The 13,871-nt window shown below is 42.0% G+C and overlaps 1 protein-coding gene across 1 annotated transcript in view; it reads left to right on the top strand.

The window, feature by feature from the left end:
* The window catches only part of LOC149174295 (uncharacterized), a 119,007-nt gene that overhangs the window by 40,114 nt on the left and 65,022 nt on the right, over positions 1-13,871 (top strand). The window contains exons 4-5 of the mRNA XM_089419291.1: positions 108-206; positions 336-487. Of these exons, the coding sequence (XP_089275417.1) occupies positions 108-206; positions 336-487 (251 nt within the window). The remainder of the gene's footprint in view (positions 1-107; positions 207-335; positions 488-13,871) is intronic.

Genomic DNA, 13,871 nt, shown 5'->3' with positions numbered 1-13,871 from the left:
CAATTGTTTCCATGGTATAGGGGTTTACAGCATGAACAGCTTCTTTTATTTTCTTCTGCTTGACAAAGTTTCTCTTAATAAGCCGATGTGATGATTTTTATGAGCAGGTCAGCAAATATTTTTCTGATCCACAATATTATTTTCAAGTCAACAACCAATATGTGAAGAACAAGCTGAAAGTAATCCTGTTTCCCTTTTTGCATAGGGTAAGTCACAAAGTATTTGACTGTACAGAAAATTCATCTGCCCATAGTGGTAGTATTTTCTTTGAGGTTTTGTGATCATGTATACAGAACTTTAATTTTTCTTCTGTGTTTTCATTGTGTTCTTTTTAGGGACACTGGACAAGGATAGCTGAGCAGATTCCAGGTGGTCTCACACATAAGCCACCTATCTACGATATAAATGCTCCAGACTTGTATATTCCCTTTATGGCATTTGGAACTTATGTAGTACTCTGTGGCTTCACAATAGGTCTTCTTGGGAAGTAAGTATTCCTTCCCTGCCTATATAATGCTTAAACACAAAGTAAATTGTGATTTTTTGTTGTTCCGCGTTAATGGTTTCATGCAGATACCGGTATAATATGCATCATCAAACTGGTCTTTTTCAGAATTCCCTTAATACGTAATGCAAGGAAATGGAAATGATGCTAACTCGTTATATTTTTCTCTTCATTATTATATTTCTTTTATCTGCATTTTACATTTTTGCCCCATACATCATCCAGTCCATTTTTAGTTGTAGAAATTTGAGGTGTTTCCTGTAGCCTGCCCTTGTTTCAGTTTCTTTGCGTTTGGTTAAATGCCCACAGCCCCACATGATATGCTGATATACAAACTTAAATTAAATTTAAAGAACATTATAGGGCTACTCTACTTCTTTTAGGTTTGTAGCTTGATAGGAAAATAGACAAGCATTCACAGAAATTGACACACTTATTTTTGGTCAAACTTTGACCCTGGAAAAACCCACAAGGGGAAAACCAGTCTAGATGGAGTTCTTTTTTTTGCTTTCTCAAGAAATTTATACACAGCAAATTAAATCACAAAGGGTACTTATCTCCATTTTAAATTCTGGACGACTGATAGAATGAGCTACCTGGAAAATTGTGCCACAGCCTGAACATATCCCCTCGATTTTCATGCCTCAGTGAGCAGACTATCCCCTCTGAAATTGAGCCACAGTTCAGCAAACTTTCCGTTGGTCTGCCTGCCAAACAGTCAGCTTCTGTCCCTTGAAAATAATGCCCTCAGTCTTGAAATTTTGTCCTAGAAAAACATTCCCAGGTCTGCTCTGTCAGACTTAAATTTGTGCCACTGTTTTAGCGAATTTCTCTCCAAATTCGCACAGATATGCTAGAATCTTGGCCTGTCAGTCTGCTCCTGTCAGACCCTCATAAATGCAGCCTGTTGTCCTTGAAACCAGTGCTGAAACTTGCCTTGGTCTGCGTTTCAGTGTTTGCCTAGGATTTTGGGCCTGTTGGTGACTCTTCTTGCTGTAGACGTCGTCTGTCTCCTTTGGCAAAAACCCTGCATCTCCCTTCACTCCACTTCTCTAGCTCTTCTCTTCCTCTTCAACAATGCGTATGGAGAATGAATTGAGCTTCAGCATTTTTCTCCTTTTTTAACTTTATTAAGATAGGAGAACCCTAAAAGGTTACCTGGGAGCAGGAGCGAAAACGGGGAGCGGGAACGACATTTTCAGAAGCTCCTGGTTTGGGAGCGAATTTTTATATAATATATATATTTTATATTTTGATGCATATATGTCAACAACAGCATGTAGGATGATGAATTAGATATAAAAAGCATAAAAACATAGATTGAATCATATAAACATCAATCATCTAGAAGTTACAATCTTCATCAATTCAAGTTAGTGACATACAATATATTGAGTCTCATGATTCATCAATCTTAAAGTTTCAAGCTTTCAAAATTCAATATATAACATTTATCATCATTGATCACCAAAGTTGTACTTGTAAGCCGAGTGTGACCATTACAACAAAGAATATCTAACATGAAATGAAATGAAATGAAACAACTTTCAACTTTCACGAAGCATCATATTCATAATTCATTACCAACGAGTTATAATTGCCAACTTCAAACTTCAAACTTAAATTGTCATATATTGATTACAAAAAATATCTTAATAAATATGAAAGAGTCAACAATTATTAAAACTACTAGAAACTAGAAAAGACAAGTAAATCTATTATCTATTGCTAATTCTTGGGCCTTTTGCGACGAGCAATCTCTAATTTCTGAGCAGGTCGTGGTACTGGTGGTCTTCTAGGAGTCTCCTCCCACATAGTCGCATGACCAGAACCAGAAGGCAAATGCCCTCCACGTGAGGATGTAGATGGAGGCGGCGGCAACAAAGGAACAATACTTGGAACTCAAACACTGGCACTGCTACTAGATGGTGGGGATGGCATGGTTGTTGTTGCTTCATCATCATCCCTCAAAAGTTCTGCTTCCAATTCTTCAAGTTGTATAGTGCCATCGTCCAAATTATCGTCATCTGGGTGGTTGTCCCAAATTTTATATATTAGATCCTCATAAGCCTGATCATAATAATTAATCAACAACCTCAAGTTGTAGTGCACATAAACCAAGCTTTCTGCCCAGTTTTCATTGAATCTGGACTCTGTTTCTTCTCACATTATGTATAAAGCCGTAGGTACTCCAACACCTCTTTGCAGAAGAAGTATTTACACCTTGAGAGAGAACTTTTTTTGCCAATTTTGGCAAAAGTCCCATGCCGCCATATGCTTCCCACCATGTAGAGCATCAAATCTGTCTCTATCTTTCATTACATGCAAAGAAACAAACAAACTAGTGCAACTGAAGTATCTGCCTAATTCAAGACATATATTAGCACACTACTCCCTATCAAGGACTAGCTTGTCTAATGCTTTCATATATCCCTCTTGTACCTCTGTATTTGTATGGGGTTTGGCCCTAACCCTACCCCCAGGTGCAGGTTTTCCCAACCAAGATGGAGAGTAGTATTTTGGAATAAGGATATACGCCAAGGCATGTAGTAGAACATTAAGTTTATTCCACCGTGTACACACACAATTGTGAATCACTGTATACAAGTTGGGATCATTTTCCTGAACAATATCTTTTATTTGCCCCAACATGGTATCCATCTGCTCATACACCTCCCCAATCACTGGTTTATCTGTATCTGCAAAACAATCATGCTATAAATGGGCTTGGTGAATTGCAATACTTCCCTCACACTTGACCAAAACAGACCATCAAGAGCGGTCTCCTCCACTTGTTCTAAACCTTGTTTGTCAGTTGCATTTGTAGCCCTGTCCTTTAATACTTGCCAGTGTTGACTTGATACCATGCTAGCCAATGACTCTCTTACCTTCAAAAGGCGCCTGAAGGTGAGTTAATAGCTAGCAAATATTGTCTTTGCCATCTTCAACAACTCCAATCTTGAGTGACTGTGGAAAAGCCCATGCGTATTGCTAGGATCTATAATAAATTTTATCATTTGTTTGCCTCTTTTGTACAAATCACCAATCCATTTGTATTGTTGGTTTTTGTTCTTAATAATATCATGCATCAAAAGGTTCATTGTGTGAACCAAACACCCAGACCAAGATATGTTGGGGTATTTATCCTCAATAATTGCCTACCACTACCTTACAATTAGCAGCATTATCAGTGATGACATGGATGACATTGTATGGCCCAATACGTTCAATTGTTTCAAGTAATGGCTCTGCAATGTTGATGCCGGTGTTGAACTTCTCTGAGTAATCATATGCTGAAAGGAAGATGTCACCACTAATAGACACAACAAGAACACTTATCAATGGCTTGCCTTTTACATTTGTCCATCCATCAGATACAATGGACACCCCATGCTCAGTCCAAGAATTCTTCATTTTACTCAAAGAATGTGATATTTTTTCTTTTTCATGATCAAGTACAACGGTTCTAGCCTTGTCATACCCATGGCTCTTGTATCCTTTGGGGGTATCATTTATGGCAGAAACCATTTCATGCCAATAAGGTGAGCGAAGAACATTGAATGGTATCCCACATGCATAGAGAAACCGGTAAATTTCTGAATCCACATCATTCCTACACCCTTTGTCAAGGAAATATGATATGGTTCTACACCTTAAATGTTGAAGTTTCTAAGTTTACTAAGTTTATAAACCCTTCATGTACCTTTTCTGATTTATTCCTACCTACTTGTTATTTTTCTTTAACAAGTTATTTACAAAGTAAATACTGAAAATAAACACCAGTGCATGCTCAACATATTACAGATCAACAACTAAAAGAAACAAGAACAAACACATCACATGACACCATTATCTTTGGACCAATGTCCCTGGAAAAACCCAATGCGGGAAAACTAGTGCAGCTATCTGAGGGTTTTCTTATTAAGCAATATCAGAGTACACTCTGGGTGTCGTAACTGGCCCTACCCAATAGAGAATTCCTTAGCAGCTATACTTCATAGTTTGAGAGAAATCTCTTCGCTGAAACGCTAGAAAAACCCTTCCAGCAGCTCTTCAGAACAAAACTTCTCCTGCAACCCCAGCGTCTGCCCAATGTGGACTGTGTCAGCCCCTCTCTGTCTCATGTTGGCCTTGCGTCAGCGTTTCTTGGCCTGCGTCAGCCGCAGGAGGCCCTGCGTCAGCTCTAGGAGCCTCTGTGTCAGCTACGCTTGGCCCCTCTGGTGCTCTGCGCAACACTTGGCTGCCTCTGCGTGAGCCCTTGCTGGCTTTGCGTCACCCTCCTTGGCTGCTGCACTGCTCTCCCGACACAATCTCTGCCTTCTCTGTTCCTCTATACTCAATGCCCCTCAGCTGCTCTCCCGATCACTGATTCTATCTCTCTTAGCAAACCCCGCTCTAGAGAATAGAATCACTGATTATTTGGTGTGATCTCCAAGTGACCCTCAAGCCTCTTCTTATACTTTTCCTGTTGACGATTCAATGGCCGAGATTAAGTCCCTAATCAACAGCTAAGATTAGATCTGGCTTGATCCATGTCTTTTGGACCACTCTAACACAGATTCATATTAATACTCATTAATATTTTATTTTCCCCAAGTTTAAACTTAGGGACTCCATTAAAAATATTAATTATTTTAATATCTCCTAATCTGTTTAGATTTTGCCCAAACCCTTTCAGGGTATTGGAGATCTCATGTGCCCCAACCTCTCCACCAAATTTCGTGGCTAGAGCACATCCGATGCTACCCCAAATCAACACTCCCTCTTAGCGAGGACTATGTTCTAGCAATACTCCTCACTGAGTATTACTCTGATCATCCGGCATCGGTACCTGTGCTGATGCTAGGCCTTCCTGCCCAACATCCTCTACACTTCTGCCCATGGTTCTTCCACTGCCACTGCTGCATTTGTATGATAGCTCCCTCTGCATTCGTGCTGCTGCTGGTCCTTTCTCCCAGCACTGCATCCGCACTGCACCTCCTCTCATCATGCTGCATCGTGCTGCCCACTGCTGCACTGCAACTCAGTTACTAAGAAGTAAGTAACTGATCTCCCAACTGACCTCCCTGTTGGGCTAGAAACACCCACTGATGCTAAAGCTCCCTTTGCCGCTGACAAGTGCTCCCTCTCTCTGGCCTTTGCGCTGCTGCAACAACTCCCTACATCTCCTACTGTTGCACACCTCGCTGTGCCTTCCTGTATTGCTGCAACACTCCTGTGCCTCTCACACTGCTGCAACCTGCTAGCGCTACGCTGTCTCGGGACTCCTGCACTGTAGCTCTCTCTGCCGCTCCATCTGCATGCGTCTCTACACAATCAGCCAGTCTTGCTACTCCTCGCTGGGGCTCCCGTAGCAAGGTCTAATCCAAGAGGCTGGGTACCTCGAGGATCCTGCCCCTCATCGCCTGTAGTCCACCTAATTACAGCTCAATGTCTCCCCACTCCCGCTCAAGTGGTGCGTGTGCACTCATGGCACAGTCATCGTCTATCAAAACTTCCTTTTCTGCCCTTGCTGGTGCTGCCTTAGTCTCGGAAGACTCTTCCTTACTTTTCTTACTTAGACATTGGGTCGCATAATGACCCATCTCCCCACAGTGGAAGCACTTGATCTTGGAGAGATCTTTCTTCTTCCGCTTCTCCTGCTTTCCCTCAGATGCTAGGGCCACATCCTCCTCCTCCTGCTTGACCTTGATCCCTTTGTTGCCGCTACCTGTCTTCGACTGCCATCTAATCTCTTCCTGGGGAAGAGCTGCCCACATCTCGTCCCAAGGTGGGAGAGTCCCTCTGCCCAGGGTACTCTGGACAAACACTTCCTAATCTTCTGAGATATCATTCAGGGCTGTTCTCACCATAAGTTCCTGATCTGGTGTCGCTCCTATAGCAGTCAACTGGTCTCGGATCTCATTCAGTCCTCCGAGGAAGGTGTCAATCGATTGACCCTTCATCTGATACAACCTCATCTGGTTGTTGAGCAACATTCTTCTCTGCATAGAAGTATGCGGGTACAGGTTCTTGAGAGCCTCCCACTTCTTAACTGCCGTTTCCTTCTCGGCTATATGTGGTACCACATGATCCTTGACCCCGTCAAGGATAATGCACTTGGCCCTCGCCATCTCCTCTTCGTACTTGTCGTTATCATTTGGGTCGATTGGGATAGCTATAACCTTCAAGGCGAAGTTCTTGCCACAATTCCTGTCAAGCACTGATAAGATTCTGGCCTTCCAGACTGCGAAGTTTGATGCTCCATCCAGTCTATCCTGGTCTCTTACTCCGTGTAGTGCGATGACGCTCTTCTACCTCCCTCCTGGAAGTTTTCTATTCAACTCCTCTGAGTCTCTACTTCTCGTCTGGAAAGTTCTCTTCTAGACTCCCTCTGAGTCTTGATTTCCCTCTTGGAAATCCTTTTGCCGTTTGTCGAGATGCCCCCTACTTCGATCGTCTTGTGCAACTGCATTGTTGATCCAGGTTCCTCGGCTAGAAACCCTTGGTAACAACTCCTCTGGCCCTGTTCTGTCAGGTACTGTTCTGACTACAGTACCTCACCAGCTCCACTCTGCAATATCTCTGCAGCCTTCTAGACCCTAGCAATTGCCTCTCTGTGAACTGCGTTAGCCCCTCTCTACCTCATGTTGCCTCTGCGTCACCCTGGATGGGTCTGCGTTAGCCCTGGGATGCCCTGCATCAGCCCTCTGGCCCTCTGCGTCAGCAACACTGGCCTCTCTGAGGCTCTGCGCAATTCCCGACTTCTTCTGCGTGGCTCTGGATGGCTCTACGTCACACTTCCTTGGCTTCTGCGCTGCTAGAAATAACCTCTGTCACCTCGGGACAATTGTTTTCTGCTGCTATTGCTCCGCTCGGCTGATGTCTTTTAGTCCTCTTGTGATCTACAATCACGCTTTCATACCATGTTGAAGTTTCTAAGTTTACTTAGTTTAGAAACCCTTCATGCACCTTTTCTGATTTATTCCTACCTACTTGTTATTTTTCTTTAACAAGTTATTTACAAAGTAAATACTGAAAATAAACACCAGTGCATGCTCAACATATTACAAATCAACAACTAAAAGAAACAAGAACAAACACACCACATGACACCATTATTTTTGGACCAATGTCCCCGGAAAAACCCAATGCGGGAAAACCGGTGCAGCTATCTGAGGGTTTTCTTATTAAGTAATATCAGAGTACAATATGGGTGCCGTAATTGGCCTACCCAACAGAGAATTTCCTTAGCAGCTATACCTCACAGTTTGAGAGAAATCTCATGGTTGAAACCCTAGAAAAACCCTTCTGGCAGCTCCTCAACACAAAATTGCTCCTGCAACCCCAACGTCTGCCCAATGTGGACTGCGCCAGCCCCTGTCTGTCTCACACTGGCCTGTGTCAGCTCTCGGAGCCTTTGCGTCAGCTACACCGACCCCTTTGGTGCTCTGTGCAACACCTGGCTGCCTCTGCGTGAGCCCTTGCTGGCTCTGCGTCACCCTCCTTGGCTGCTGCGCTGCTCTCCCGACACAATCTCTGCCTTCTCTATTCCTTTGTACTCAATGCTCCTCAACTGCTCCCGATCACTGATTCTATCTCTCTTAGCAAACCCCGCTCTAGAGAATAAAATGATCGATCATCTGGTGTGATCTTCATGTGACCCTCGAACCTCCTCTTATACTTTTCCTGTTGACGATTCAATGGCCAAGATTAAGTCCCTAATCAACGACTAAGATTAGATCTGGCTTGTTCCATGTCTTTTGGACTACTCTAACACAGATTCATATTAATACTCGTTAATATTTTATTTTCCCTAAATTTAAACTTAGGGACTCCATTAAACATATTAATTATTTTAATGTCTCTTGATCTGTTTAGAATTTGCCCAAACCCTTTTTGGGTATTGGAGATCTCATGTGCCCCAACTTCTCCACCAAATTTCGTGGCTAGAGCACATCTGATGCTACCTTAAATCAACATTAAAGAGATGTTTGTTCATGTGTCTCCATAACCATTGCCATGGGAGGACGCTGATGGAGTTCTTTGTGCATGTGATTGTGAGCTATGTTCAAAGAAACCCTTTGATTTTTTAGATTTGTATTGGGCTTCCTTCTCTTCCCTTATGTATTTGGCTCTTTCTGTTGTTGACACACTTACACAAGATTTGATTGCTATTGGTTTATCTCCATCCCATGGCCTTTTCCCACAGAGGTGCCTTTTGGCACGGGTGTATGAACCTATGTAAATGTTGTTGCAATGGTTGCATGTAAATTTAGTGGTTCCACCCCCTTTCCCTGCTTCAGACCTAGTAACATATTTCCACAATGGGGTTTGGTCTTGTTTAGTTTTTGGGGCCTCATCATGTCCACTCTCTTCCTCCTCACCAAGGTACTCCTCTCCGGGGTTTTTATCAAATCCACTATAACCCACTTCTTCATCTCCTTCTTCATCATGATCAACCCTCCTCCTACTCTCCAACACCATAATAACTACAAAAGGAACCAACAACAAGAAAATGCCAAGCCATATAGCCATGATGTTTAAAGTTTTGAGTCTGCAAAAAAATGGAGGAATGGGAATGGGAAATATATATCTATATCTATATATATATAATTTTTTATTTTTTTTATTTAACAATGAACATATAAAAAACAAAAATGCTAGATGAGAGTGTAGATCCTCCCTCTTTGGCCTTTAATCCCAAGTTCCAATCTCCCTTGCAAGCACCTCCTTGCAAGCACCTCAAGCTCCTCCAAGCTCCTCTCTCTTGCTCTCTCGAAGCTCCAAACTCTCTCTCCAACTTGACAAATGGGTGAATAATGGGAGGGGAGAGGGCCTTTTTAACCTCTATCCCCCCTCCCCTTCCCTCCCTTCCCTCTCCCTCTCCGTCCGCCAGATGAGAGTGTAGATCCTCCCTCTTTGGCCTTTAATCCCAAGTTCCAATCTCCCTTGCAAGCACCTCAAGCTCCTCCAAGCTCCTCTCTCTTGCTCTCTCGAAGCTCCAAACTCTCTCTCCAACTTGACAAATGGGTGAATAATGGGAGGGGAGAGGGCCTTTTTAACCTTTATCCCCCCTCCCCTTCCCTCCCTTCCCTCTCCCTCTCCGTCCGCCAGTTGTCGCCTCCCTCTCCGTCGCATGGCCTTTTTCCAGCGTCGATGGGAGTCCTTTTTTAAAGAGGGGGAGCGGTGGGGAGAAATCGCTCCCCTTCTTAAAATATCGTTCTCGGAGCGAAGGGGAGCGGTCAAGGAGCAATTGCTCCCTCAAAAATAGGGAGCATAATTTTTTTGAAGGGAGCACGCTCCCTACTTGTTCCCAAGCAGAGCACAAATTAGGCGCGGATTCAGGGCGGGGAGGGGGGGGTGGGGGACTCCCCTGCAACCCTGGAACCCTAACATTTTTGATCAAGGACTGAGATTAGATCTCAACCCTCTAGATCAGTGGTGGAGATCTTTCCCTCATTTGACACCCTTTTTCATGTGGTCCCTCTCATTAATAAACTCTCTAGTCACTTTAATGTTGTTTTTGTGCCTTGTACTTTTTCTCGACATAAAGTCAACTTAAAAACATAAAGTGATTTTAATAGTAAAAAGTAGATAATACATAGTACCTCATAAAATGACTTTATAACATGACTTTAATTTAATTCATAAAGTCAATACCTAAAAAGGTATTATAAAGTGTTTTCCCAGGAAAAAAGGCAAATGCACTAGGAAACACCTCCTTGGTACGCTTTCTTCAACACTCCCTCATATTGAGGAAGGTGTTTCTTACCACTCCCATCCAGTCTTTGAAGTACACATGCTTACCCCTTGGCAATGACTTGGTGAGAATATTTGCAATCTATTCATTAGTGGATATATACTCAAGCCTCGCTGCTCCTCTCTGAACCCAATCCCTGATGAAGTGGTACTTGATCTCTATGTGCTTTGACCGGTCATGAACTACTGGATTCTTTGTGAGTTTAATGCAACTCTGGTTATCATAGTATATTGTAGTTAGCCTTGCGAATCCAAATAGCCTCGCAATTGGCTTGACTAGCTGTAATATACTCAGCTTTTATTGAGCTCAGTGCCACTGATCTCTGCTTTCTGTTGAACCACGATACCACTGTTGAACCCAACATGAAACAACATCTGAAAGTACTCTTCCAATCACTAGCACTGCCTGCTGTTGGGTCATGGAAAGGGTATGCATTTACTATTAACTTATTATCCTTTTCCTTTATTCTTATCCTTTCTATATCCCAATGCGCTAATCTATTAAGAAATTACGATAAGAAATACAGAAATTATCTGCAGTTACGCTTGGGCTAATTATTACCTTCCTTTCTGTAGGAAAACAACAAAAGGGACAAATGCTGTTCCCTGTGAAGAAACAACAAACATCGATAGGCTAAGGAAGGAAAGCGGCGGTTGCAAATATGTCCAAAAGCAAATCAACAGGATTAGCGCGAGAAGGGAAAGATGTCTGAAGTTAGAAAATTGTGTGAATCCCTCAGGATTGAGAGATCCTGAGGGATCGCTTTTATCATTTATCTTTTTACCCCTTTCTCATTATAAAAGGCAACGATTGTAAGCAGAAAGGGGACGACTGTTGTTATTATTATTGTAATTCTTAATTACAGATTCTCGCTGTAGCGAAGAACACAAATACGTTGTAATACTCTTTCATGATTAATACATAAAAGGAGTTGCTGTTCCTTTTCATTTATCTGAAGTAACTAGCAGTGTACGCTGGCAACTAAGGGCCCGGCGTCCGGTGGAATTCACTGCTTCACCTGTGTCATATATTTTCAATTATTGCAAGTGTGGTAGTTTGATAGTATTATTGCTTTCTGCTGTTTTATTTCGTTGCTGTTCCTTATTTCTTTGCGTTGACAGAGCAACTCTATTTTATATAATTCACAGCATTGTTGTTTAATTAGTTTCCTTTCGCTTTGGATTGAGTTTCCTAGATGAATACCTTGCTCGATGTAATCAACTGTAATGAGTATTAACTACCGCTGTTAGGCTCTCAGATTGATATCATTGTTGTTTTACAGTGGAATGCGTTTGATTTAAATTCAATCAGTTTCTAAGAGAAGAGTTATCACTGCTATACTCTTAACTGATACTGTTGTTACTTGAATCGCATATTTTTGTTACCTGAGTTGTTGTATGATTTGTTTTCATTAAAGGATTGAGTTTTCTTTTAATTGCAATTAGAATTTACTTGCTGCTTCCGTTTACTCTTGTATTAAGAGATATATACTGCAATGTATGGAACATTACTATCTAAGTTAAATAGCCGCCACATATTGTGTACACTCTTGAAATAGAAAGATTTGCCTGGATTGATAATTAATGTGAAGATAATTAGGAGTTGAAAAGGCACCTTTTATCAGTCAACATTTTGGCGCCATTGCCGGGGAGAGTGTAGCCATTTCTAAGGAGTAATGTACATCTGATGATTGTTGTTGAAGAAGAATTGGGTTTTGAAAACGGAAGGTAAGAACCTACGTAACGAGCAAGTAAAGTGCTTGCTCCTCCGCCTGCTTTTCAGCACAATTACAGAAAACTGAAGTAAGTATTTGCTGCCTGTTTGTTGAGAGAGAACTGGGTATTAAAAACGAAAGGTAAGAACTTGCGTACGGAGCACGTAAAATGCCTGCTCCCCCGCCCGCTTTCCAGCAGAATTGTTAAGAACTTAGGGTAGAGGTAAATATTTGAATTGTGTGTATGAATGACTAAGAAGAAAAAACCTAAAAATAATCCAATTCCACTACCCAAACCCGACAGATCTAAGGGACCGGTGACCCTTGGACGATCAACTTTCATAGATGACATCTTAAAGAAAGCCGAATCTCAACCATCAGTAGGTCCTAGAAACGTTGCTTCCAAACAACCTACTGTCTCCCTTCTGGCCACAGGCTCACCATCTGTAGCCTACGTTGAGGTCCACAACAAAACAGTGGGAACTGAGCAGAGTTTTCAAGAGATTGAAAATTCGCACCCAATTTCCTCACAAGAAGGGAATTCTTGTAATATTCGTGAAGGAGGAGGAGAAACAGGGGAAACAGAGGAGCCAAGATCCCCTCATGTAGTAATTCAACAAGGAACACTCAGTATCCCAGATCGAAGGAGTGTTGTTAAGCTCATTCCCACCCCTTTTAATCATCCTAGGAATAACTCTCTAGAGATCCCAAAAGGATACTAGCATATATTTGACCAAATGGCCAACAATTCGCAAGCACCCCAAACTTCCACATTGTAGTATCCCATCGTTGACACAACGGTCAACGCACCCATGAAAGCTATTCCTCTCCAAAATATTCCTACCTTTCATGGGATGACATTAGAGGATCCAGACGCGTTCCTGTTTGATTTTAATGTATTGTGTCGGGGTTATGATTATACCATCGATCCCCAAAAACTAAAGTTGTTTCCCTCTACATTGAAAGGAGCAACCTTGCGATGGTTTATGGGATTAGGTGGAGGCACAATAAATGATTGGGAACAAATGAAAACCGCTTTCCTAAAAAAATATCAGGACTATTGCAGATCTAGGGAATTGAAAGACAAAATATTCCAAATGGTAGTAAGACCCAGTGAAACATTAGAAGAATATGTGGAACGATTTCAATATAACCTCCAGCGGTCTCCTTATGCAACTCTGCCTTTACCTGATAATGTGCTAAAAACTACACTGATTAAAGGGATGAAATAACAATGGATAGAAACATTAAATATTATGGGCAAAGGTGATATATATCAAGAAGAATATGCTGACATTATTAAATTGTGTATTAGGTCCTCAAGAGGTAGTACGAGATTGAAACCAGCAGAATGCGATATGACCACTAGGGACAACAAAATCTCTGGTGGAGGTATAACTCGTACAAAAATTGGCAACTTGCTAGAGGATTTCAAAACAGATATTTTGGGAACTCTGACAACGCAATTGGACATTATGCAAGCCAAACAAAAGCAGACGGAAGCAGAACAAAACTTGGTGATATTCTGTCCTAGATTCAGAAAGAAGCATAGTCACAAAGAATGCCCACTGGATAGCAGATGGAAGCAGAACAAAACTTGGTGATATTTTGTCCTAGATGCAGGAAAAAACATAGTCAGAAAGAATGCCCGCTGGATATGATGCAAACCTGTGCCATATGTACGAAAGATCACGCTACAGAAAGCTGCCCATCACTCCCAGGGCTAAAAGCAGTTTATAAGGATGTAGAGGAAGAAACAGAACCAGTCTACTTGCTAAATCAGCGTCGCCAATGGCAACCATGACAAATAGGTACGCCAATTGATCCATCTTCTTTGTTTCAAACTTCACAATATAATTCGCAACAATACCCAAGAGCCATGTGGCAGAATCAACCACCTTTTTCCAATT

The sequence above is a fragment of the Pinus tabuliformis genome, chromosome 4_1, assembly GCF_031772625.1.
Source record: "Pinus tabuliformis cultivar Carrire ecotype Pingquan chromosome 4_1, CPIR1, whole genome shotgun sequence".
In the NCBI taxonomy this organism is placed as follows: Eukaryota; Viridiplantae; Streptophyta; class Pinopsida; order Pinales; family Pinaceae; genus Pinus; species Pinus tabuliformis.
This window is presented reverse-complemented; position numbering and strand designations above follow the sequence as displayed.